Here is a 27200-nt window from a genome sequence, read left to right as displayed (position 1 = left end):
GTTTAGTATAGAGATCTTTTAATATAATATAAAAAAATTGACACATTTTTTCTTCCTAAAATTAAAATATTTCAGACAATATTTTCTCCGGTCGTATTATTTTTTTAGTAAAAAAAGAGGAGCATTTAATAAAAGTGGGTTTTAAATGTATATTTGGAGTATTAGATAATTGGAGAAGGAGGATTTTAATGATGTTATTAATGAGTATTTAAATTCATCAGTTGATTTTTATAAATTCATGCGTTATATTTACTTTTATAATATTAAGTTTAAAAGTTTTCGTGTATAAAAAAATAAAATAAAAAGTTTTTGACATATTTATATTCCTTCTAACATAAAAATAATTTAGACAATTTATTTTCAGTTATACTCTTTAATAATAGGTATAAATATTGTACCTTTGCAAAACTGTGAATGTAATCTAACTTTTATTCTGATAATAACCCATCTTGTAATATCTAAAAAAGTTTCTCATAATCCATCATCTGTCTTGATAAAGAAAGTCGTCGGCAAACAAAGCTGATGCTTCCTCCCTGTCTCTCCTTTATTTCCTCCATTTACTCTCTCTCTCTATACACTTTACACTTAAGTCTAGCTCTGGTATTCTAAACTCACTTTCTGGACTTTAGTTATCTTGGTGATTGGCCCAACATCACTCACCCACCCCACTCATTTTTTGGTTTCACTCTTTACTTTTACTCTCACAAACTCCTTCCTTCTCATGTTCATGTCTCAACACCCCTGAAGAAGGTCACAAGTGTATTCCATTGTGTTTGTGTGCAACCACTTCACTTTAATAGTACTTTGTTCTTGCACGAAATAGGGACACGAATCACAACCCTTGAACCTCCATGGCTGATGCCACCAAGTATGTTCCCATCGGTGGTGGCAATGTGGCCACGGACCTCAAGAGCCTCTCTTTCATTCTCAAAACCAAAAAAACAGTGGCTGCTGCATACGCTTTCATACTCGCCTTCGTCGCTTTCACTGTTTTCTTAGCCTTTTCTCCTTCCCCAAACGCTTCCTCCCCCTGGTTCACCAACATATTCTCCCCCGCATCCACCACCGATGGTTCCTACAAGCCTCAAATTCCCAACATTTTCTCTCTCCTTTTCCCAAACTCCTCTGATCCCCTGCACAATAACACTAACTCTTCTAGATCTCCTTATCCAAACACAACCACTGAATCTCAAACACTCAAAGAAACCTCTTTGGAAAACAGAACACAAACAACCTTAGTGAATTCAACCCAAGATGCAGTTCCTGTTCCAACCACAAACCAGACCACGGATTCTCACGCGCCAAGTTTGGAGGTGAAGTTTCCACCACCCCTTGCTAGTAAGGAACCACCAGGTGTTGTAAAAAACCAGACTTTTAACTCTGGTGAAGCTAAACCTATGAGCACAAATCAAACTACAAATGCTACTGCAACTGCAACCAATGTTTCAGTGAGTTTCCCTGTCCAGAATGTTCCAAATCAGAACACGAGTTCTAATTCTTCGGTGAAGGTGGATTCGGTAAAGGGTGTTGTTGTGTCGAATGATAATTACACGGCTTCTCTGGCGAGGAAACAGAGCAATGGGAAGAAGGATCACGCTAAGGGGAGCGATGAATCGATGGAGTCTCTGATGAAGTGTGATTTTTTTGATGGAGAGTGGGTTAAGGATGATGCCTATCCACTCTATAAGCCAGATTCTTGCTCTTTGATTGATGAACAGTTCAATTGTATTAGGAATGGAAGGCCTGATAAGGATTATCAGAAGTATAAGTGGAAGCCAAAGGATTGCACCCTTCCAAGGTATGCAAATCTGTTTTAATTTGTTGGTTAGTTTTAGATGGTAAAGCTTTTAATTTGATGGGTGTTTGTCCAAAATTGACAACATTTGTTTATTTCGTTTTGGTAATGTGAACTTGCTGTTTTGTATTATACTTGAATTGATTCATTTGCTATTTTTCTTTTGGGGGTCCCAAAATTTGATTGAATTGGTGATATAGGTTGGATGCGCATCGAATGCTGCAATTGTTGAGAGGGAAACGACTGGTTTTCGTTGGCGATTCGCTCAATAGGAACATGTGGGAGTCATTGATTTGCATACTGAGAAATGCTGTGAAAAATAAACACAATGTTTTTGAAGCAAATGGAAGAGTCCATTTTAGAGGCGAAGCCGCATATTCATTTATTTTCAAAGTGAGTGTTGAACTCTCGTGCGTTCTAGTTTTCCTTATTTCTGTTTTGATTTGTTATTCTTTGCCTCACAGAGCTGGTTTGGTATCAATGTCCCCTGTAGGATTATCACTTCTCGGTGGAGCTTTTTGTGTCTCCATTCTTGGTTCAAGAAGGGGAAATGACTGATAAGAACGGGACAAAGAAGGAAACACTTCGTCTCGATTTGGTTGGTAAATCTTCATCTCAATACAAAGATGCAGATATTCTCGTCTTCAACACTGGCCACTGGTGGACTCATGATAAAACTTCTAAAGGGTAATTACAATCAACTTCCCTTTGGAGTGATTGCAATTGACACTGTTAACTGTTTCGTTATTTACCTGTATACTTATACATAATTGTTTTGTAAGTTCCAAGATTAGAGGAACCCTACCCTTGTTATGAACATGAACTTTAAATTGCGCATGACAATTTTCAGGCAGGACTATTACCAAGAAGGTAGCCATGTGTATGCTGAATTAAACGTTCTTGAGGCATTCAGAAGAGCTTTAACGACTTGGAGCAAGTGGGTTGATGCCAACATAAATCCGTCCAAGACCATGGTCTTCTTCAGAGGCTATTCTGCTTCCCATTTCAGGTGAAGTACAAAGAATTGATTTAATTTAGATGTACTCATACACTATCATTTAATCATAGATTATCATATATGGAAAAGTTGTTGACTTTTATGGTAATTACAATGACATCAGATGAAAATTAAACTCTTAATACAATTGCATCGGTAATTTTTATACTTGTTTTGGTCTCACATCACATTACTCTTTACTTCAATTTCATTACTTGCAAATTGAAAACACATTTCTTGAGGACCCATTAGAAGTCTTACTGATCACTAAATTTTTTTTGTGTTTCTATGATACTGCAGTGGTGGACAATGGAATTCAGGTGGACAATGTGATAGTGAAACTGATCCAATTGACAATGAGAAGTATCTAACCGAGTATCCAGATAAAATGAAGGTTTTGGAGAAGGTGCTAAAGAATATGAAAACCCATGTGACCTACCAAAACATCACTAGAATGACAGATTTCCGGAAGGATGGTCACCCCTCAATATACAGGAAGCAAAATCTATCACCGGAGGAAAGAAAATCACCTTTGAGATTCCAAGACTGCAGCCATTGGTGCCTTCCGGGTGTTCCTGATTTATGGAATGAAGTTCTCTATGCTGAACTTCTATTGAGAGAGTATCAGAATCAGCATGAGCAGAAGCATAGGTAAACACATAAACTACCAAACTTCTGCCTCACTTATGGTCTATGAGTTAAGCTCAAACAGAACCAGATGCTGTGTGTTCCATTTTTGTTCCCACGCATGTCCAGGATAGTGAAAGAAAGAAACCATACAGAAAGTGCCTTCTGTATTTATTTAAAGGTTCATAAAATTAAGTGAACCAATATATACTGAATTAAAAGATGTGAGTACCTTGATACTGTGCAATAAATTTGTTCATATGGAAGACATAAATTGGTGAGGATAGGAGAGAATACGAGGGTGGTGTTATTTGTTATTGTAAATCATCCCTTACCTTGCATCTTCATTTTCTTTCTAGCCTGAAAGGCTGATTCTTGTTGTAAATCTATAGTCAATTAGATTTTTATTTATTATAATCAAATTATTGGGATGAACTGTTCCAGCACCCTTTTGTTAATTTATCAGATTGTCAGTTTTCTTGTTAATTTATGCGATTGCACAGTGAACTTTTTCTTCCTAGTCACATGAAGCCTGACTATTGCAAGCTGTGTACATTATTATTCATTGATCTTAGTTATTCCTTTTCTTTTTATTATTTCTCTGTTAGTGTACTTGTCCAAGTGACTTGGTTTTTACCATTTTAAACACTTTCTCGTCTTCGACTTGGTTTTTATTATCCGAGTTTTTTTTTTAATTGGAGCTGCACATGGATTTGTGGTAATCCGATTTTTATTTATTTTGTGAATTGGAGGGCCCAAAGACCTGGGATGGTGGCCATGTGAGGGGAAATCAATTTCAATTTCATTGAAAAATCAAGTTTTTTTTTACGTGGTTTTAAGGGAGTCACCATGATTTTTAAGGTATTGAAACACTCAATTAACTCGATAATCAATTTATGTTATTTTAGGCACAAGATTAATCAAACCTTGGATACCCAACAACCGTTTTTTAAAAAAAAAACTTTTTCGGTTTCATATTCAGAAAGAACAAAAAAATTATTTAAAAGAGTATGGGTTAGCCCCTAACATTTTTCTTTTCATAAGTAAAAAAGAATCTGATTAAATCTCGATGTGTATTTTCACTTTCAAGAAATCAATTTGCCTAGTATGTAACCATGATTGGAGTAAAATTGTGAATGTTGTGCTTACCTAATGTGCATCACATATGTTCCGGAAGCGTGTTTATCGTGAAGTGAAAGTCAAGTGTAATGCCTACAAAAACAAAACTCAACATGCATGTAGAAAAAAAAAATCAAATCACTAACGTTTATTACTAAGATGACTTCTATACTAAACTAGATATTAAAAATGTGGTTGGTATTTATGTTTTAATTTTAAACATTTATAATATGACCCAACAGTAAATGTTTATTTTGTTCGTACTTGAATGTTTTGTCTTGAGACATGTCTTGATTTTGAGGTAAACTTTCAGTATTCAATTTACCTAAATTTTTTATTTAAAAAAATAATACTTACTTTAAAACGTTGCAATGATCATTGAATGATGTTCCTGGCAAACCAGAGAAAAAAAAAGAGTTGTGACTTTGTATTGAAAAGTCAAGCGCAAAGTGACAGCTAACATATGAACTTGTAGCCATTTAAACTGAGGGTTGTTATTGGCCCACTGAAATTGCTTTTGGTCTCTATGGAGGGATTGAAAACATTTTTTATATTGAGAATTTTGTATTCATGGAATTATGATTCCGCCCAAAGTCGCACTCATCTTATTACAACCCAATCATAATTTCATTATACTTTTGTAATAGACTCAGGCATAACAATAAAATCATAATTTTATTGTTATTTTTTTAGCACCCTTAACATAGAAATCGAGATTTCATTATTTTAATTTTTTTATATTTGAAATTGAGATTCCATTGTTATTTTTTTACACCCCATAGTACTACTTTTTAAAAATTTAAGTAAAAAAAATACATTTTGTATTTTTTATTGAATGAACACCGCAATATTGCATTTATTGATTAAACACTATATTTTCTTTCTAATACACGTACCAACCATAATAAACACATATGTAGTCTAAAATGTTTATATTGTCGAACCAAAGCCATCACATTCTCCTCTACCCTGAAAACCTCTACCTCTAAAGCCACCTATGTTTAAGCTACCTCTACCCTAGTAACCACCTCTCTAGTTTTCACCACTTACTCCATCGGAATTTTCATTTGAACTGTCATTTACACCATCATTGCTTGAGGCATTTGTTGTTTTCCAATTACTATTGCTTCTCCAAGTGGTGTTTTGATTAGCATCATCAGATCCAAAATTCCAATTACTTTTCTTACCCCATTTAGAATCCAAACAATAGTAATTGAAACTCTAACAAATCCTCTTTATTTCCAGGATCCCCGGATCTCCAGATAGAATTATTGTTTTCATTCCCAACACTCCAAGAGGATTTGTTTGAGTTCCAATTGCTATTGTTTGGATCAAAAGCTTGGTTACCATTGTTCCCAGAGTTCCAATTGCTTTTCTTGCCCTAATATTTACCATATTGCTAAAAACATAGAAAATGTATATGTTGTTCTATATTGCGATGGTGATATGATTTTGCCATCTGAAAGGGTATGGTTTAAATATACTAATGGTTTTAAAGTGGTTAGAATGAGTGAGAATATGTTATTTGATGTTTTAAGGAAAACAATTACAATTGTCATTGAAGGCAGCAAAAATTTGCTTGACCCTTTTCACCACCTCTTTGACAAAGAGTGATGGTCATCTTTCTGATAGGTAGATGGAAGGAAGATGTCTCCTAGTGTCACCTCACAAAAAAGGCATTTACTAAGCCCTTGTTTGCAACAGGATATCGCACCGTAACAAGGGCTACTAACCCCGATCGGTCCTTATACCTCTGGACTTGCGGATAAGTAAGGTACAGTAGCACCTGAGCACCGTGGCTCACAAGCTTCACCTTTGGTCTCTCTTAACGCATCTAGATGTGACCAACACAATGGTTCCTATGTGGTTGAAGAATGAACAAATCAATTATACCTCCTCCAATGATCCTACCAGCAAGTGGCCCTGGCTATGGCTCTGGCTATGCTTGCTGCTACTACTGTTAACATTCGTCACCATGGCACTGACACCTCGATATTGTGCGATGTCTCTCTACAACATCTTCCCCTTGTTGTGATAGGCCTTCATGGGAGAGGTAGTGTCCAACAACATATGATGTTTGTTTTGTGCCAACCATATGAAAAAAATAAGTCATTATAATAAACAATTATATTTAATTAAGACAATGAAATAAAATAAAAATATTACATTTGTCTAAAAGTAATAAAAAATCACAATTTTATTGTGTGTTTCACCAAATTCACAATGAAATCCTAATTTTGTTGTATCTTTAAAAACAACATAACAAAATCACGATTTCGTTCTGCACTTTGATAAAAATACAATAGAATCACGATTTCGTTTTGCACTCCCGTTTGTTGTTTACCATAGTCACAACGGAATCACGATTTCATTGAGATTTTCCAAACAATAAAGGTAACAAAATTGTGGTTAATACACAACCAAATCATGTTTTCATTATCTATTTTTTCTAGAAAAAATATAATAGTATAGTGATTCCATTGTAGTTACGTTTATAAAAAAATTACGATTCTATTAAAGGAAAATTTACAAAAATAAAAAAGAATACCTCAAAGGAGTTGGGGAAGGAGAGGGAGGAGGGTTGGGTGCGGTTAAGAGGTGAAGGAAGACGACCGGAAAGAAAAGGAAGAGAGAAGAGATTTGAAGGAGAAGAATTGGGGAAGAGAGAAGAGGATGAGTGCAGACGGGATGGAGTAGAGGGAATAGAGGAAGGGATAAAGAATTTGAGATAGGGGGCAGAGGGATCATTTCCCCTTCAGGTAGGGGCCAAACACAATTTTAATGGGTCAATAATAATCCCCTTTAAATTGAGGACCTAGGTTTTGTGGAGCCCAATTTCCCTAAATTGAGAAACTTCCAATATCGAGGATGAAATGTTTTATTTTTATTTTTTACAGGAAAAAGCTCGATATAATTTCATTAATTAATAATAAAAGAATGGATACATGATGGAATGAAATTATAAATGTGTGGATTAGCGTTAAATCTAGACATCATGTTGGTTCATGAACAATTTGATTAACTTACCAACGAGCAAATTTTACGGAATTTTTTTGAAACCGAGAGACGTCTTCTTTGCATTTCTTGAGAATGGTGCCAACTTTATTATTGGAGAACTTGTTCTTATTGATAGCATCCACAGTACTTTGACAATCGATTCAAAGATGACATGAGTAAATTTCATACTGATAACCTACTTCATTGCAGCAACGAGGGAAAGGGCTTCAGTTGTTGTTTTATTTTTCGAAAAAGATGGGTTGTTTAAGTTATTTAAAGTTCTTCTAAAAAATAGTTATTTAAAATTGAGAACATGTTGGTTCAAAGAGTTGCTCTGTATTTTCATCAAAAAAAAAAAAAAAGTTGCTCTATATTATGCCCGAATATCTGAATTCTGAAAAACTTAACGGATAAAATAGTTGAAAGTTGAAAAATAAATAAAAAGTAAATACTTAATTAGAACGTGAAAACTGAAATTTAAAAATTAATAAATTAATCAATTAAATTAAATAAGTATTTAATGAATTAGATTTTTAACTAATTAACAAATACAAAATAATATAAAATATAAAAATTATGATAAGATAGGAAAGAAAAAAAAACAAGTTAAAAACTTATATGATCAAACAATATTTAAACAATGTTTTTGGAAACATTCTCAAAACATTATAACCTATCAATAGAAGTTTTTTTATCAAATGACATTCATTTAGTAAAAAAAATTAAAATTTTCAAATAAAGTAAAAATATTTTACAAATCTTGCCAAATACACTCATTATATTTTGTTGGAAGAATCCTAAGTTTAAATTTTAGTCGTTAGCGGTTTTTAGGGATAAGCTATTAGTTCTGTTAGTTTTAAAATTTTGAATCTTGTTAAATCAATCTATTTGTTCATAAGAAATTAATGAAGCAAACAAGTTGTTCAGAAATAAATTCTTTTCTCTTGTTTTACATTTATTTACAATGAACTCCTTTTTTTTCTTCACCGTGGCTGACAAAATTCCTTACGAAAACACACCTCTTCCTTCTAATTAATTACCACTTTTAACGGTTATTTCCAAATTTAATCTTTAGATTTAGCATCGATCAGTGACCACCATGTAAGACTTGGCATTTTTTGTTTGCCTTTGTGGTATATTTTTTTGTTGACAAAAAAGTAAATAGTTACTATAGATTTTTTTTTTTTATGCATATTAGCAGTTAGGAATATGATTTTAATTTTCATGCGTAAATTTTTTAATAATAATAATTAATCAGAAATTATTTAAGGTGTAATATTTAAAGTAATTAATTATAAAAATAAACAAAGATTATCATACATTACAATATATAATTAGATGACAAAGTAAAAAAAAATTACATTATCATTGCATACTAATTAAATATTATAGTTTAAATGGATAATTTAGTTTTCATAAAAATAATTTAATAAAGTTATACCAATAGAAATTCGCCTACGCATTAATATGATGTGGTAAAACAAAATGTAGTTTTATTGTAAAGAGAGATAAGAAGTTTGTATAAATGTGACAAAATAAAAAAGTTATACCAATAGAAATCCACCTTAAATAATAATAAATCCATACAATAGTTATTTATAAGTTTGTACATTTTGTTATACAAATTAAAAAGAGACAAGAAGAGAGAAAGAAAAGATAAGTGGGAAGAAAGAGATTGATAGAAAAAATATAAAAACAATATTTTAACTCTCATAATTGGTAACTCCTCATTGATGTGAACAAAAAAATATCATTGTTCCGATGATATGGAGAGGAGGAGAAGCTAAGCAACAAAAGAAAGAATGAAGATAATTAAGTCAAAATTTAAGAAAAGCTGAAAATGAGACTACTGTATTTATAGAAATCGAAAATCGACATGAAGTTGAATGTTTTTTTTGTCCTCTTCGATATACATTATTATTATTATCATACCTAAACGACAAAAAAAAGGTCAATCAGATCATAAAGCAATCTGATGGGCCATCTGGGCCTGCTGCGGGTGGGCTTGACCGTTAGGTCAGGGCAATATTACGGGCTTGTCGATCAACAGACAACACGGCAGAGATTTGAGAAACGCTATTATTGTTGGTGGCCATGGGGGCAGAAGCGACATTATTATAATTGTTGGTTGTGGCAGCTGCGGCGGCGGCGCCGGTGGTGGTGGTGTTGGTGGCGACGCGTTCACAGGAGGGACACATGGTGAGAGTGGTAGCTGGAAGCTGCATGAAAAATGGCTGACATGTTTTCAAAGCCCTCAGTTCTTGCAGTTCCTTCTGCAACCTCCTATTCTCTTCTGTCAGACTCTCGCAACATCTCTTTAAGTACTCACAATCCACCTCTGTCTGCTTCAACTTTGTCCTATCATTATTGTTGTTTTTTTGTCAGAAAACAAAACAAAACCAACAAATATCGTTTCATGTTCTTTGTAGCACATTCTTACCTTGCCCTTCTGTTCTGAAACCAAACTTCCACTTGACGTGGACGGAGATTTAACTGTTTTGCAAGCGCAAGTTTTTGCTTCTGCACATTTTGATCATAAATAAATAAAACATAAGAAATTAAAATATTACCAAGATGTTTATTATTAAAACAGGGGAAAAAACCAAAAATATCATTAGTTTAAGTGAAACTCAATTTCTTAAGTTTTCAACCTGGTTAGAAAAATATGATCGGAAGATAAAACTTCCTTAAAGTAATCAGCTAAGTTTTTTTTATAGTAAAAATTAATTATCCATAAAATTAGTAAATATTTTACCTGAATAATAACATGGTTGAGGTGACTTCATTGTTCATTAATTTGGATGTATGTAATTTTTTTTAAAGAGATTAACTATTGATAAAATTAAAAAATATTTCATACCAATTAGAAGATTATCCAAAAAATAAAGAGAGAAAAGGAAAGTGAGAATTACGGGATTGAGAGTGGTGTGTTCTTTGAAGCTCTCTTCGAGGAAAACTGATTGTTGTTTGGAGAGTCTAAGTTTCTTCCTTGTTGAGCCATTTTCGTCGTCCTCGTCGCTGGCACCCTCACAAGACTTTCTACTGTTCCTGAAACAAAAATCCATCTGAAAAGATGACACTGCACTGTTGGGGGATGAAAGTGCAGCACCATCGTCAGTGTCATCCACCGCCCTCACCGGAATCTCTGATGTCACACGTTCCATACCCACTGTAATTACACAAACACAGTGAAACCATAAACAAAGAATATCCTTAAAAAAGTAGATAAATTAACTAGTGCGTGGGAAACTATGTGCTCAAATGATGAAAGAGAAAAGACAAAATAGGGTGTTTATTACGTACGTGCATCGGAGAGCCATGGAATTCGAAGGCGTGAAGAAGGAAGAACTGGTGTTGAAGGAAGAAGGTCGAGCTGAACGGGTGGATCTGAAGAAACCCTTTTGTCGTCACCCAGTGCTATTTTGAAACTCACAGAATCATTTTTTGCGGGCAAAGAGAAGGGCTTGGGTGTGTCGCCTAAGCTCAAAGCTAGCTCCATCTGCGACAACGATACCGATGTAAAAGAGAACGGTTTCGGGGTATTATATGGTTGCAAAAGAAAGAAAGGGTATTTAGAAGAGCTAGGAGCGTGGATTAATCGCGAAGCAAAGTGTAAACTTTGAAAGCAAAGACTATCTATCTATTTCTATATATGTGCCCAGTAAGTTATAGAAAGCAAAGAAGAAAGTTGGAGAGTGCTGCAAAAATGAATAAACCTTCCTCCTTTCTACAACAAAGCGACCTACTACTACTACTACCTTTTATTTCCTCTGCGTGGACAAAAGATTGACCGACAGGTCCAACTTGACAAACGCACGTGAACCCATTGAAATTGAAACAACTCTTACATTTTTCTTTTAATCTTATTATTTTGTTTTTGGTAAATGTGTCTTACGATACTAGTTAATTAAGAAATGAAAATCAGTAAGTTAGTAGGGTTTTGTTAACAATGCTTAGGGCATTAAAAATATATATTTATTGTGTGATGAAAATGAGTAAACTAGTAGGGTTTTTGTCAACTATGATTTTACGGTATTTGTTAAAGAATTTAAAATATATATTTATTGTGTAAATCAAGGAGAATATAAAAAATACTATAAATAATATAATTTTTTTATTTTAAGTCCTTTAACTGATACTTTTAGGATGTTAGTTAATATTTGTCAAATTTTTATTAAGAAACATAAAATTGAATGACTTTTTTTTTACATTTTCTTATTAAATGTTTTTTTTAACCTTTCATGCTATTGTTATCAGTACTACTCAAAGAAAAAAAAATCCTATTCAAACATACAAATACAACTGTTTCATGCCACTCCCTTTCTTTCCCCCACACCCCTAGATAATCAAAAAACAAGAGCGGGCCTGTAAAATTGAGCTATTAATAATCAGCCCGGCCTACCATATCTATTCCATTATTCTCGTGACTAAATACTTTAAGAAATTCATATATATGCTGTATATAAAATATAATTTAGTGTTATTTAGGATGTGTTCGGGTTAACTTCTTTTTTACAAGTTATTTTAGAGTATGTTTCATTTAGAAAAGAATGTTTAAAGAAGGAAAAAGAATGGAAAGAAAAGAAGTAGAAATTGAGATTTTTTTCCTATAAAAAGAAAGTTATTTTTAATACTTTAGAAGTTTTTAATATTTTTCAACGAGGTTTTAAATAAAATATTTTGTTATTGATTATTTTATTAACAACATCCTTTAATTAAACTGTAATTTAATTTCTAAAGTTAAAGTCAAGTCTATCCGTTCACTCTTTTGTGAGGAAGGTATGACTCTTGCCGTGCTATGTGCGTCTGTAACTCTATGCAATTACATTTTAATGTTCTTAATATTTAGGAGGCACAACCTTTGTCATGCCTGGTAGTGTTTTCCTTTTTTATTTTTCACGGAATTTTTTTTATTAGAGACATGTCTGTATTAGATGCGTGAACCTCTTCCAACAAGAATTTAAACCTAGTAGTAGTAGCTTCCACATGTGATCACAACCTACTTTGGGCGGGTTTGATTATTTACTATTTACAAGCATTTTAATTCAGGGTTTGTTTGGATATGAGTTTAACTAGAAGCATTTTATAGATTGAAATTAACTTATATATAAGTTAAAAATCACATTTTAAATAAGTTATATGAAAGAACTACAAATTAACTTATATACGAATTAATTTTAAATTATGAAAAATTTCATCATATTTTTTTTAAAAGTATATATCTGCGGATAAACTTATCCAAAGAAATAAACATTCATTTGAGGTTGTTCACTTGCTCTATCTAAAGTCAATCACTTTAAAAGAATATTAAATATATATATATATATATATATATATATATATATATACTCATTTATTAGTTTAATATTTATACACACACAATATTATTTAAAAAGAGTAAATGACCAATTAGTATCTGAAATTTTGATTTAGAGTCACTAATAATAAGATTTAACGATTTTTTTTTTTAAAAATAAACTATAATTTGTTTTATCTAAGTCTATAAATTTAACCACTTATTGTTGTCTCTAGAATATATTAATAGGTTACACAATATTGGACCAATTTATTTAAATTTATTTGTTGAAATAAATATTTATTTCAATAAAATAAATAAATTTCTATTTTTTAATGTGTTTATCTAAATTGTTTCTGTTTAAAAATAAATAAATAATTTTTTGTTTATTTTAAGAAGTAAATTTTATCTACTTCTAAAAAATGTTTATATAAAACACGTTTATTTTAAAATTATTTTTTTAAGTTCAAACAAATTCACTCATTACATGTAATGCAATAGATGAAAGATAATCTAATAAATATAAAAGAAAATGATATATTAGAAAATTGTATAATATTTTCTCTAAAATTAATCTAATTAATGAAATTTAAAATATTAATTATTTTCCCTATTCCCTATAAAAAAAATTAAACATCAAACAAAATAAGACAGAGGTAATAGGTAGTACACTTAATAATAAAATTGAAGATGTTTAAAATTATTTTTTTTCGTTTTTTTATGTTATTAAGCATAGCTTCAAATAGCGATACAGGAGAACCATGTTAAGAGTGGTAAGAGATTCAAATAATTCCACAAACATATGTTAACTTTGTTGAGACCAATATTGTAAAAAAAATAGTGATATACTCCCTCCGATATTAATATAAGGAAAAAAAATTTACAATAACAAAAAAAAAAGTTAACTAATCATATTTAACCACATTAACTTTAATTAGAAAATGATTTTTTTTTAAATTATCCTTTATTAGAATTTGGTATCAGAAATAAAAAAGAGTGGTTAAAAGTAACACTTCGATTTAATGAAAAGTATTTTAGATATAATAATATAAATAAAATAAAATAAAAATTATATTTAAGATAAAAAATAATATTTTTTTCTTTTTATATTTTAGATGGAAGGAGTAGTAGAGAGGAAGTGAATAGGTCTAAAATATCGTGCTTTTGAGATCATTGCAATAATTGCAGTCATGCAGGCTTTAATGATAAACTGCAGAGAGAAGAGAGAGGATGCGTGAATTATTGGGTAGTACAATCTTTCAGAAGACGAACAATGGCATAAAGTGAACATCTTGTAATGATTGTTAATGGAATGTAGGAAAAGCCATAGCCCAACCATGAAACCAACTCTGTTGTTTTACTGTATCAAATAATTAACCTTTTCCTTTTTCTTTTTTTTCCGAATTCAAAAAGGCAATAGAAGGTGAGAAGACTTGATTACCCTTATGAAATCAATTATTTATCAATAGGGAACACGAAGTTTACATAGGTTGGAGCTTTCCTCCTCATGGTTACTTCAAGCTTAATGTTGAATTGATTGGTTAAAACCTATGAAGAACAGACACTCCTGAATTAGACACACAAAAACTGGCATGTGTGTTCTAGCTAGTTTTTAAAAGATAGTAGTTGCTTTTATTTTCTAACCTTCGCAGATTTATTCATTTTAAAATAGGTCGTGGGTAAATATGTTTTGCATGTAATGAACTAACGTTGAAGTTGGGTCAGAGTGAGAGGAATAGTCAAATAAGGAGGCCGAGTATTGGAGTGTGAATTCAGTGCATGGAGAGAGAAAAGATTAACCCTATGATAGTTTGCAGCGAAAGAAAAATGAAAGAGTGAAATAAACAATATAATGATCGATGAGATTTATATTTTTACATTTTATTTTAGTTCAAAACTTTTATCTCAATTTAGTTTCATTTTATTTCATTCCATCTCACTGAGCAGACCTTAAGGATTTTATAGTTTTGAAGCAACATTCTAGTGTCAGCTTGTGCTGGTGGTTATGGGAAGGGACTGCACTGTTGCAGTAACCAGCTAGGTCATTACTCGTTAGCAAACCCATCTGCGTCTGCATTTTGTGGACCATATATGTGTTGTCCATAACAGATACGAAGAGATTGTGCTGCATTGATGGATTTGGTTTAATAATAAATACTAAGTCAAAAAAATTGAATTTAATTTAATCAAGGGTAAGGTGGAGGCCCATTGAGATAGCGACGTGGTGTGTAGCGTCTTAAGTAGACTATCTATTAGCAGCAATCTTTTATGGAATGGACCCTTTAACCTGATAGAAGAAAAACGGTGGAGAGGAGAGAACTGAAACAAAGATAGAAATAAAAAGGGGAGCTTTGTTTGATAGAAGAAAAATGAAAAAAAAAAAACGTTGAATCCATCTTTGTGTAAAATTCTCTTAAATGAACAGCAATCACACACTACAATGGATTGAAAGAAGATATCTATAATTTCTAACATAGAAGGAAAAAAAATTAATACAGCCAGATAGATGCTTTGTCCAAAATAGAGATTCCTTTTCAAAATTAGTTAAAGAAATAATTAACAAAAAAGGAAGTAAGGCTAGAAACTATCATGAGGGCATGGTTCTACCTCGCATGCATGATTGCACGCTAACTATTCAAAGCAAGAGAATCACGAAGTGAAGAACACGATGAAAAAAGCAAAGCAATTAAATCAAGAGAGTAGCCCTGCAACAATGTTGCACATAGAAATTACTCCTAAGGTCTTAATTTGCTCGCCTCAGCAGACACCATCATGAGACATTTCTCATGCTCTTTTCTTTTATTAATTATGGCAGTGATAATTGTTACCGTCATAATCTCGTCTTCTTCAATCTGGTAGATGCCGTGCGATGCTGGCAAAGTATGAGACAAACTGGCCCTAAAATATTTGCAATTGCACCTCATCACCAGAGTGACTATTTCATGGCTTTTCTCACGTTACCCCTCTTGAAATCTGTAGCTTGGAATGATTAAAAAGTTAAAACGGAATTATTACATTGTAAGAGGTGGTGGCCTAATATACTCGTTCAATCAAAGGACAAATTACAAGGGACTTCTGGAATTGAGATTTTGAAATTACAAGGGGCTTGTGAAAGGATCATTTTTAAAAAAAAAATTAGCATCGGACAGGTGGATTATAAACAGTTAAAAATACTGATTTATTGTTGCAATGGTTAATGAATTGTGGTCTAACTTGTAATTATTAATGTATTTTCAATAATATATCATATGCTGTATTAAATACTAAAGTAATATAAAATTATAAAATTAAGTTATATGAAATTTAAACTTGATATAAAAGAATTGTATTATATATTTCAGTATTTTACAATATGAGAAAATCATTCTAAAAAATTATATAATACCTATTAGCACTGATTTCTACTAGTTGTTGATTGGTTTGATCCAATTGACTGGTTTTTTTGAATTGTTTACAACCTGTTTGTGCAACGTGTGAAATTAAGGCGGAAGCTGAAAGTTGCAATGCACTAATGTCAACCAAACTCAATGTTAGACAGATAACTAATTTCCCAACCAATTAGTCAAATCAGACACCATCAGATCTAGTTCTTATAACTATAGAAATGATATGATGCTGCTTGTTCCGTCTAAGATAAAAGAGAAAAAAAAATCACTATCGAATTAAAAGTGTACTTGCAAATGATACAAATTTATTTCATCTTAAAAGAAAAAGAAAAAAGTGAGAACTAATCATATGATATTTTGTGCAAGGCTTCTCCACTTTTGACCAATTTAGAGTTGCATTCAACTTTCATTTTGGATGTATCAAATTTTATAAGAAAATACTTTTTAAATTGTGTTTGTGTATGAAGAGAAAAATATATTATGTATCCATTTTTAATTCAATAATAAATAAAACTTTACTTTATTTCACAATATTACTTCATTTGTTAAGTTGGTTTCTTTGAATCGATGAACTGATCACTAAAATAGTTTAGTTAGTATATAATCAAATATAGAACAAGTTAAAAAAACGATTAAGAATAAATATGCATGAATTCACATAATCTATTTAAAAAAATTAAGTAACTTTAAGGTTTTATATCAACTTTAATCAAGCTACTTTAAATTTTTAAAATATAAATTAATGCATTTGTAAATTTTGAGCTGACGAAAAAACGGAATATTTTTTATAACGTATTTAATATATTGATCATTGATTAATAAATTAAAAATTAGTTATAACCGACAAAAGGTTTAAATTCTAGACATTGAGCAGTTTATTTAAACCTAAAACAAGTTAGTCTAAAAAAATGATTTTTTAAGAAGCTAATAGGGGTTGTTTCTTAAAGAAAGAATAAATTATTTTTAAAAATAAAAATAATTTAGACATGCATAAAAAATAAAATAAAAAATATTTTTTTTATTGAAAAAGTACTTTTTTAAAATATAAAAAAACTTAAAAAACTCACCCATTATCTATATGAAAGAGTTTGTGTTTGAATGCTCAAACATCTGTGGTTGGGAGTTAAATACCAATTCATTGAGGTATGAACACTTATTTAAGTAGTTGATCACTATCAACAAATATTCTTTGATATATATACATTTATGCATCTAACTTTTGATCGATCACATATTAAAGAGTTATAGATATCAACCAATGATGTTATATTATATTATGTTGGTTTTATGCAAATTAAAAGACTTTAACTATGTATACTCTCCTTGCTAAAGAATTAATTTCATAATTATATTTGTGTCATATCTTTTTAAAGATAAAAAAATATTAAAAACTAATATATTCTTAAATTCTTTTAAGAATCATATTAATAAGCTTTTCGAGAACACTATTACAGAGACACATTTAATATATTATATTACATATTTTAATAACCAATTAAAAAGAAAATATCAAATCATTTATATTTCTAATATAAAAAATGTTTTGTGTATACTTTTCATTTTTATAGTTAATATTCATCTGTTTTTAATCCCCTTTGATTTTTCTTACATTTGATATATCTTTTCTTTGTTTTTTTTCTATTTATATGAGAATGACATTTTTCTTTACATTGGTCATTGAAAATTCCTTATAAGATGGTAGATAGTCAAATCTTAAAAAAAATCAATATGTTAATATATATTATAAAAATATTTTACATTTTTAATTTTTAGTGTATTAAAGTTTGCTATGTAAGTAATTTTCTTCATGATTTATTATAACGTCCAGCCTTCTGGCCTCCTCACTTCAGATAAATAAATTTTAAACTCGGGGCATGCATGCTTGTTTTCAAAAGGGATGATTATTATATAATTGCAATAATAACAATGATGATTAAGATAATATTGATAAACAAATATATACAATTTGGGCATGATGGCAAGGATGAGAGGGAATATATTGACTTTCATCATAGAAGCAATTAATTGGGCATGAAAAGAAGGATGATGTTCGGTAATGATGATGAGAGTGTCTGAGAGTTGTTGACCACTGACCCTGACACTGACAAGAAAAAGAAAAATTATATATGCACTTTAAATTTATATTGAGCGATAATAATATAATGAATGTTGTAAAAAAAATGAATGTAATAGAATTAATAAATAATAAAATATATTAAAGAAGAATATAAATAACAAGACTCGAAAACAAATAAGATGACTTCAGCTACACTCACCCGTGTGCCCAATCATGCCCTTTCAGTCCATTCATCATTTTGTTTTCGTTTTTTCTTTTTCAAGAGTGAGACTTCCATACGAGAATAATGATAAGGGATTTAATATCTTTTTTCATCTCTAAATTTTTTTAAATTTATTTTTAATTAAAATCTTGATCAATTTTAATTTTTAAACTTTTGTCTCATTAATATTTTTAAGTCTTTACTATCAAATATTACTGTTAAATAATAATATGACATTAATTTTTTAATTATTATATGATGTTTTGTGATGAATTATTTTAGGTACTATCACACGTTGACAAGTGATGATGTATTTTATACTATAATATATTTCTTATAAAAATAAAAAATAATATTAAACAACACTTATCCATTCAAAATTGTCAGAAATTGTTACTCACCTTTTATCCCTTTTTGTTGCAACCACAACAAGTGAGCAAAGCAAAGCCTATCTTGACTCTTTTTGGATTTGTGTAATGCTAACAACAACAACCAAAAACAATTCTCAGTTACCAAGTTCTTAGGAAACAAGTCATAAGAAAACTATAATTATTTAAATATTAATACAAGGTCCAAGTATGGTTCTACCTTCTTCACTCATCGACATGGCTTATTTGAAGATACTCGCCCGCACCAAATCTAAATCTGTATCGCAGTTACTGTGTGCTCCTCACCAACAAAGGTCGTCTTCACAATTTAGGGGTCAATGACATAATAATAATAATCCCTTATATATAATATTTTAAAAAATAAATATATTTATAAAAAATAAATACATAATTTTATTTAAATGAATAACATGATTTTAAAAAATGTATCATATTTTCATTCAATTTACCCATATATCACCATCTAACATTTAATTTACACCTCCAACAAAATTAATCACACACAAAATATTTATATATAAGAACAACCTTAAAATGATAACAAATATGCACAATATGTATATATAATCTTTTCTAGAATGATTTTGTTTATCTTCCTTTCTCTTCACATGATTCCCATTAGATTTTACATTTTCTCTCTTTCCTCTTTATGTTTTCTGTTACCACTAAAGATGACACTCCTCCCAAAAAGTATACAATAAGTCAATCATCATTTCTAAGGTCTCTATTTTTTCCAATTGCAATTTTATAGGCTTGTATTTTTTTATTTGATTATTTGAAGCAGATGATATATTATTCTTATTATTCTCAAGTTAAAATATAAATTTTATTTTAATAAAAATTGAGGACCAATTATAGTTTTTAAACTTTAAACATGATATCTAAATAAAATAAAGATTTTAAATCATTAGAATGAATTTTAAAAACTGAATCTCTTTTATCCAATTGCAATTTTATTGGCTTATATCTTTTGTTTAGTTTATATTAATTTAATTTTTTATAGTATGTGACCAATTATTATGATTATTTTATTTGGTTAAATTTAATAAATTAATTTAATTTTTGTATTTAACCCCTCAGAAAATGCTTAGCCATGTTCACATCATCTATTATCGGCAAAATACCATCCTTGTTGATTAAAAATTACATATATTTATGTTGTTTGTTAATATACTAATTTTTAATTTTTTTATAATTTAAGTTTTAGTTTGTGTTTATTATCTTGATAAAAAAACAAACATTTTTTTATCATTAAAGATCCATTACATGTTGATATGTCACAATTAACTAAAAAGATTATTAACATTGATTTATGAATATAACCATTAGAAGAAAAAATAAACTAACAACCAAAAGAATTATACTTTTTAATCACATATTGTATATTAATTTGAATATATATATATATATATATATATATATATATATATATATATATATATATATATAATAAAGCAATAGTTTTAATTCATTTATGAAAATAATATAGACTTTTTTAATACATACCTATTTTTTTTTGTAAAATTTGGGTCTCACTTAGTCATGGGCCCCTCGAATCAAGGCCCAGGGTCGGCTCAACTCACCAACCATTGGCGCTCTCGTTTGTGAACCTTCGCCATGATCGCGCTTTCACTTTTCTCCTCCCCACTTCGAAGCAATGGTTCGTTCACCACTTTCACATCTTTCCCAATCCTAACACAAGACCTCACTATAGTCATTAATTGATTTGATTTTCTCTTTGATCATTGTAATGAGTTGTTGTTTGCGATTCCCTGGTAGTTGATTTGCATTTTTTAACTTTTTGTGGTTAGTTTAACCTTTTTCTTGCAATAATTTGATTTATTTGTCTTTTTTGGTTATGGATTTGGTACTATGATCTTTCTCCAATTATGAGTTTTAGGTTCATGTCTTCGATTTATTCTTATTAACAAGTTTTTTTTTTATATGTATAACATGTTTTTGTTCTCTATTTTGAGCCTGTGTGCCTTTTTTATTTGATCCTAAAATGTTGAGAGAGTGATGTAGGAATGTGGTGTAACCATAGGATCTCAATGCTCCAGTATGGAAATTGAAAATTGAAAGTCCAATGACAAGAGCGAGTCCATATAAGGTCCAAAATGAAGAAATCATCTAATCTTCAAGAAACATCAAGAAGGTGTCCTCCCATAATTTGTTAAGATTTATTAGGAAAATTAAAAATATTAATATACTATGTTTTTCTTTTTAATAATGATATTATATTTTTATCATATTTATAGTATTATTTTAGGAACATATTAATTAGTGATATTAGAAATATATCATCTTTCTTTATTTCTTTTTATTTAGATTATAGGAAGTTTTATTTTTTTCTTATATATAGAGAAAACATATATACTCAAAGTGAAAGATTATTATGGAATTAAAAACTGAGGTTTTTGCATTTGTCAACTCTCGATATTTTCTCGAATCAATGAGTTATCCTTAGTATTTTTACAAATCAATGGCTTTTGAAACTCTTGTCTTTTCCATCACGTACACTGCATCAGAGAACTTCTTGTGATTTGAGAAAAATCAAGACAAAAATGTTGAATTTGAGTGGATGAAAAATGTATGAATGGTCTGTTTGGTTCAATGTGTCACATAGTGAAGCTAACAAGAATGTTTTTACTAGAATTTTATTTGGGAATCCAAGATGTTGAAATGAATCCAAAGTTACAAACACACTAATAGATATATGCTATAATTCACAAAAATAAAATAAAAAAAATCTCCACCTTTTCCTTCACGTCGCGCTGAATTGAAGTATTGCAAAGCATAAGATCCATATAAATTCCTTTCATTTGCTCCTTTATCAGCCATATTTCTAAGAAACGAGGGATCATATATTATGTTTTTCATTCCTTTTCTTTCCTTATTCTAACGTCTCATTCGCATACCAAGCAGACCTGACTGAGATAGTATACAAGAACGCATTTACACCCAGAGTTCAATTAGTGATGTCAAAACAAAGTAATATCTTTTATAACTTTATTCATTGCAAAATATAAAATAAAATAAAATAAGTTACATTCAGGCATTTAAACTTTCTAATTGGAGATTACACAAAGATTTCTATTCTGATTTATTGAGCCTACATATTGAGTTGCACAAAAAGTGGGCCGGGTTTGGTTTTCCTAACCAGCCTATTTAACTATAAAGTCTAGCCAATTGCTTTCTACACCCATTTTTACTTCTGCACCCAAAAGCTTTTGAGATGCCTAACTTACCTTTCTCCCACCCTCTTCTGCCTTGCACCACATTTTTCCATGGACGTCTATCATGCCTCTCCTTCCTTGTGTTGCTGCCACTATGGAATTTTGAATCCGAAAGTTGGCAAACAATGCTTCGGATTGATTAATCCAGACTACAAGTGACTAGAAATGTATTTCAATTTTAAGATTAGGTATTATACTTGTGTTGCAAGGCTTTCTACAAACATCATTATTAAGACGCCATAGATGTGTTACTAGCCAAAGAGCTTTGCATTGTACGTCGTAGATGAGAAGACACTAGAGGTTTTTAAAACTTACAGTACGGGGGTGTCATGCAAAGTAGTTACAACTTTTTAAGTTGGTTGGTGGAGGTGACAACATTGCTAGAACAAGAGAGTGAGAGGATGGAAGCCCAAATATCTTTCTTAGTGCATTTAACACTAACAAAAAACATCACTTTTATTTTAATTTATCTGATTTTATTATTAGTAAAAAACAAAATTCGTAAATATAATAAATGAATTCTGATATTTAAACATTTTAATTATAATGAAGATTTTTGAATGATCCATCCCTCAAATCAATGTCTAAAAATTAGACAAAAGTCAAAGATAAAATATTTGAAGTGTAAATTGAAATAACCGTATACATGCCCTAATAATTAATACTACATTCTATTAAGTAAATGAAAAATAAATAATTAAGAAAGAATTGTTTAAAGTGTTCCTGGTTTATATGGGAAAAATTGCACCACAACTTTCTTTATTTTATAAAAGATAAAATATTATTTTCATTATTTCATATACAAATTTTTTAAAACAAAAAAATAAAGTAAAAATAAAAAATATTTTGTGATGAATATATATATATATCAAATCAATCGCTTCCTTAAAATTTTCAATTGTTTCATGGAGAGATTGAGAGAAGATGCTTGCCAAAAAAGCTTAATAGATGAAATTGAAGACACAAGTCTTTGATGAACACAACCGTAACCACGCATCCATCTCAAGAGTAGTCGCGTAGCTTGCAAAACACCTACCGTTGACTTCCAAGAGTTAATATCAAGTACGTGCCTAATACTTTACCACAAGAGGCACACCCGGGAGACTATGCAAATGAGATTCACACAACAGAAGATGGTATTATGGGCATCCAAATCACTATTGTTGAACCACTGAACAAATAGAAGCCCTTAACCTACTATATATTAATAATAATAATAATAATTGTCACTACATGAACAATTAATTAACAACTTTGAGGAAGCACAATCTGCATCATTGACAAGGATACCTAGAAGCCTGAATTGGCACATTGACCAAGCTAGACGAAATTTGTCAGAGTAAGATTATCGCAAGCTAATAACTCATATCAGAAAATAAAATAAAATATCCCGATCAACAACCAGTAAAAGGAGATGCATTATTACAACCTCAAATTTAGCATCTATTTCATTCAGATCCTGCTACAAAAATGAGTATTCCTGGAGAATTTATTCGTTATAAATAGACTCTTTCATTGAAGATTCTGCTAATAAGAAGTAAACAGCTTCAGGATTTTAAGGTATATGAACTATGGATATCCCTTGCAAATCCCCATAAGCGTATTTTTATGGTAAATCATGGAGAGAGTAAGACACTGGGTATGTTTGGTTATTCTATAGCAAAAATCAGTTCCAAGACTCTATAAATGGCTCAATCGTTAAAGGAGATTCTTAAATCGCAACCGACACTAATCTGAAACCATCTTAAATCTACCAAAACTTGTAAATGCTGAAAACTTCATAAATATAAGGTAACAAGAAAGCAAGAAGCACTTACATAGGTGTTGGAAAATTATTATCATATGCGATACATGATAGAATAGTAAAACTTGAACATCTAAAAGACTTTTATCAGTTCAAACGTCTACGCCTAGGAGCACGAGAATCTCCACTATCCACATCAGACACTCTTGAAGCATCATTCCTCCTCCTAGACGAGGATGTTGACAAGGATACCATGGAATCAATCTCTACAGCAGTGTCCAGCTGACTCTCTGAATTTATAACAGCACCAATGCTTGAAAAAGAATCTCTGTCATCAACTGGAGGAGGAGGTTGTTCTTGGTTCCTACCTAATGGATTGCTACGGAAATATGCCTCAACTAACCTTTCGGCAGAAGTTAGTGCTGATGAAAGAGTAGAAAGTGTTGCTCTATGTGATTGTGTTCTTCGAAGCAAATGGGACTGCACCCTACTCCGGGGATCCCCTGCCTCAGAAGTATTAACATTGTTCTGTGCCAAACCCATTACATCCTCGGGGGGTGCCACTAGATTCTGATGCTCTCTACGCATCCCTCGCGCAGTCAAGAACCTACTTAGCAAGGAAGTAGTTCTCTCAGCCGTTTCACGGGCAGCATCCGGTTCAGGCGGCTGAACCAAATCACGTGTAAGATCAATCCTGCTTCCAAGACGCCGAATCATCTCTTCAACAGGGAGTGCAAATGCATTTCTCTGAATGGTTTGTCTCAGACTCTCAACCCTCTTTGCTTGGGGCCTGGGAGGGATCTTAAGAGCAGAATCCTCCTCAGGACCACGGACATTGTTCCCACGGCCATATACTGGGGTAACACTTTTAAGTGTCACCTCTCCCTTACAAACTGGACATTCCTTCGCATCCGAATGCAGATGCAACCACCTATACAAACATGGCCAACAAAACAAATGACCACAACAAGTTACAACAGGATCCCTAGCCAGGTCCAAACAGATGTTACAATCAAAAAAGTCCCCATCATTGCCACTACCCTTTTCTACATCCTCCTTCTTCTGTGAAGTCTCATCCTCTGCCACACCATTGACATTGTCACACGCCTTTGGCACCTCCTCCATTCTCTCCTCGGCCGCCACGCTCCCTTCGCCGGCCTGCAAGGCGCTTCCATTGCCAGAATTGACCAAAAAGTGGTTCAATTCCACGGAGATATTACGAGCCTCAGGTGGTATTTGAAAATGCCGGGTAGCTTCAGTTGGAAAGTGAGCATGAAATTCAGGATGCGGTAGCGGAAGGTGGCGCCATCTCCACCTTTGCCGTGCCCTCCTCACAGCTTCGCTAATTCTCTGAAGAGGCTCCCCTATCCAATCGTCCAAGTTCACAGCTTCATTGCTCATGGGCCCAGTTTCGGGCTCTGGGCCTGGGCCCAGATTCAAATCAAGGTTCATTGCATCGGAGGTCTCCTCCTCCATCGCAGCTTCAATCACAAAACTAAAAAGAAGCTTCCTTTATTACAAATTTCAGTTGCAGGGAAAGGAAAACAGCAAATGAAACAGAAAGCGAGGATTTTTCCACCAAAAAGCTCAAGTTTAACACAAATCGAAGAAACCAGGTTGGAAGGGAGTCGGGTGACGAAATTGAACAATCAGAAACGAAAACCCCCAAAATTTGGGGCGAAATTGGGAGTAAACCCTAATTCCGTCGCAAACATGAAGGACCCCAGATCCAATACACAGGGTTGACCACAATTGTAAGGAGAACCCATGGTGAATTCAACTAGAATAGAAGGGAAGCTGTGATAAAGTGTTGCCGATTAGAGTTTCGCGATAACGATTTTAGGAAGATAGAAAAAAAAGATGTTTTTTTTTACATATATGCAATTAAAAAAGAAAAAGAAAATAAAAATAGATGAAAGGAAGAAAAGAGGGAATACAGAAGAGGAATTGAGAAGAAGATGGAAGACCTTGGAGGTAAGAGGCGCTTGGATTAGGGTTGGATCATTGTGTTTCCATCGGTGCGGTTGGATCTAGAGAGAGAGAGAGAGGAGGGGTTTATAGAGGAAAATGAAAATGGAAAAGGGAAGTGAGGAGGAAGAAGAACCTGAGCTTCACCTGGTTCGTATGTATGTTGTGTTGTGATGGAGATGAATGGGTGTGATGAAATGAGGTATGAGGCACGAATGGCTTTGTCTTTGATATTCCTACGCCGCTTGCTGCACCAAAGAGCTATCAGAGCCGTTCTTGGGAGGGATCGCAATGAAACAAACAACTCTCTCTCTCCCTCTCTCTTGATATCTTAATCATGAATTATTATTACTTCCTCTACTCTATCTCTAAATTTTATTGTCTTTATTTATAAGATTTTCTTCATACTTTTTATTAATTATTAGGCAAAATTATATTTTTGGTTTCCCATCCCTCTATAATTTAATTCACAAATTTGGTCCTCCAATTTTATAAATTCCTGCAAAATTGGTTCAGGAAGTCCGATTTGGACGTTGATCGTTAACCTCAGACGTTGACTGCACGTGCAATGTCACGTGTCAATGTCTGAGTGGTTTCATGTAAATGTTTCATTTTTTTAGGTAAAGTTGTACTTTTGGTCCCTCAGTTTTACTCCAATTTCAATTTTGGTCCCCTTATAATTTAATTCGCATATTTGGTCCCTTAGTTTTATAAATTCCTTTATAAATTCAGCCAAATTTCATTACTGAAGAAGTTGTATTTCAAATTTCAAACAAAAATACCATTATCATACATAGGCCACTTAAGTAATCGTATACACATACTACCGCATGGGGAGCAAAAAAAGAAAATAAAATAGGGAATTATTACAAAACCTCTTAAAGTAAGAGATTTGAAAATTTCTGACCCAGGGATTCATGCGTCACTTTCCCAAGTTGAACAACCCCGGAAGTGGGAGAGAGATAGAGTGATTTTTTTTCTGGATTCCAAGTGAGTGAAAAACTTGCAATGAAAAAGAAGTGCGAGATTTATCAAGACCTACCATGTCTCTAGTACCATTAGCTAAACCATTCAAAAGACCAATTTTGCATAAATAATTTATAAATGGATTTATAAAACTGGGAGACTAAATGTGTGAATTAAACTATAGGGAGACCAAAATCAAAATTGAAGTAAAATTGAGGGACCAAAAGTACAACTTTATCTACAAAAAATGAAGCATTTACAGGAAATCACTCAGATGCTGATACGTGTCATTGACACGTGACAGTCACACATGACATTGACACGTGACAGTCAACGTCTAAGATTAATAATCAACGTCTAAATCGACTTTCAGGACCAATTTTGTAAGAATTTATAAAACT

The 27200-nt window shown here is 31.7% G+C and overlaps 3 protein-coding genes across 7 annotated transcripts; 1 reads left to right on the top strand and 2 right to left on the bottom strand.

Annotated features, from left to right (window-relative positions):
- The first annotated feature begins 497 nt into the window (after nucleotides 1-497).
- On the top strand, nucleotides 498-3865 carry LOC100811425 (protein trichome birefringence). The gene is made up of 5 exons (XM_003553386.5): nucleotides 498-1798; nucleotides 1996-2188; nucleotides 2289-2482; nucleotides 2646-2804; nucleotides 3093-3865. Exons 1-5 carry the CDS (start codon nucleotides 852-854, stop codon nucleotides 3445-3447), a joined length of 1848 nt encoding a protein of 615 aa, XP_003553434.1. The 5' UTR covers nucleotides 498-851; the 3' UTR covers nucleotides 3448-3865.
- A 5505-nt stretch (nucleotides 3866-9370) lies between these two features.
- LOC100810885 (homeobox-leucine zipper protein HOX11) lies at nucleotides 9371-11309 on the bottom strand. Its single transcript, XM_003553385.5, has 4 exons — nucleotides 10839-11309; nucleotides 10448-10704; nucleotides 9976-10055; nucleotides 9371-9893 (listed from the first exon to the last, which is right to left on the bottom strand). Exons 1-4 carry the CDS (start codon nucleotides 11032-11034, stop codon nucleotides 9548-9550), a joined length of 879 nt encoding a protein of 292 aa, XP_003553433.1. The 5' UTR covers nucleotides 11035-11309; the 3' UTR covers nucleotides 9371-9547.
- A 12575-nt stretch (nucleotides 11310-23884) lies between these two features.
- Nucleotides 23885-26197, bottom strand: LOC100811099 (uncharacterized). 5 transcript variants are annotated; one of them, NM_001253193.2, is made up of 3 exons: nucleotides 25981-26197; nucleotides 25833-25895; nucleotides 23885-25360 (listed from the first exon to the last, which is right to left on the bottom strand). In NM_001253193.2, exon 3 carries the CDS (start codon nucleotides 25339-25341, stop codon nucleotides 24013-24015), a length of 1329 nt encoding a protein of 442 aa, NP_001240122.1. In that variant the 5' UTR covers nucleotides 25342-25360; nucleotides 25833-25895; nucleotides 25981-26197; the 3' UTR covers nucleotides 23885-24012. The 5 variants fall into 5 exon arrangements, with proteins under 5 accessions (NP_001240122.1, NP_001388711.1, XP_040868346.1 ...); XM_041012412.1 differs by having other exon boundaries at nucleotides 23909-25360; nucleotides 25970-26188; NM_001401782.1 differs by having other exon boundaries at nucleotides 23889-25360; nucleotides 25833-26039.
- Nucleotides 26198-27200: the final 1003 nt, after the last annotated feature.

Source organism: Glycine max, chromosome 19 (assembly GCF_000004515.6).
Source record: "Glycine max cultivar Williams 82 chromosome 19, Glycine_max_v4.0, whole genome shotgun sequence".
Classification (NCBI taxonomy): domain Eukaryota; kingdom Viridiplantae; phylum Streptophyta; class Magnoliopsida; order Fabales; family Fabaceae; genus Glycine; species Glycine max.
Note: the sequence above shows the minus strand (reverse complement) of the source record. Positions and strands in the feature narration are given on the sequence as shown.

Excerpts from the sequence above, each read along its gene's own strand:
- LOC100810885 (XM_003553385.5), bottom strand. The coding sequence starts at position 11,034 with ATGGAGCTAGCTTTGAGCTTAGGCGACACACCCAAGCCCTTCTCTTTG. Across the intron at positions 10,705-10,838 it reads TCCATGGCTCTCCGATGCAC|TGGGTATGGAACGTGTGACA; the intron begins GTACGTAATAAA and ends GTGTAATTACAG. Across the intron at positions 10,056-10,447 it reads AACACACCACTCTCAATCCC|AAGCAAAAACTTGCGCTTGC; the intron begins GTAATTCTCACT and ends CAAAATGTGCAG.
- LOC100811099 (NM_001253193.2), bottom strand. The coding sequence starts at position 25,341 with ATGGAGGAGGAGACCTCCGATGCAATGAACCTTGATTTGAATCTGGGC.
- LOC100811425 (XM_003553386.5), top strand. The coding sequence starts at position 852 with ATGGCTGATGCCACCAAGTATGTTCCCATCGGTGGTGGCAATGTGGCC. Across the intron at positions 2,189-2,288 it reads CATATTCATTTATTTTCAAA|GATTATCACTTCTCGGTGGA; the intron begins GTGAGTGTTGAA and ends TGTCCCCTGTAG. Across the intron at positions 2,805-3,092 it reads TATTCTGCTTCCCATTTCAG|TGGTGGACAATGGAATTCAG; the intron begins GTGAAGTACAAA and ends ATGATACTGCAG.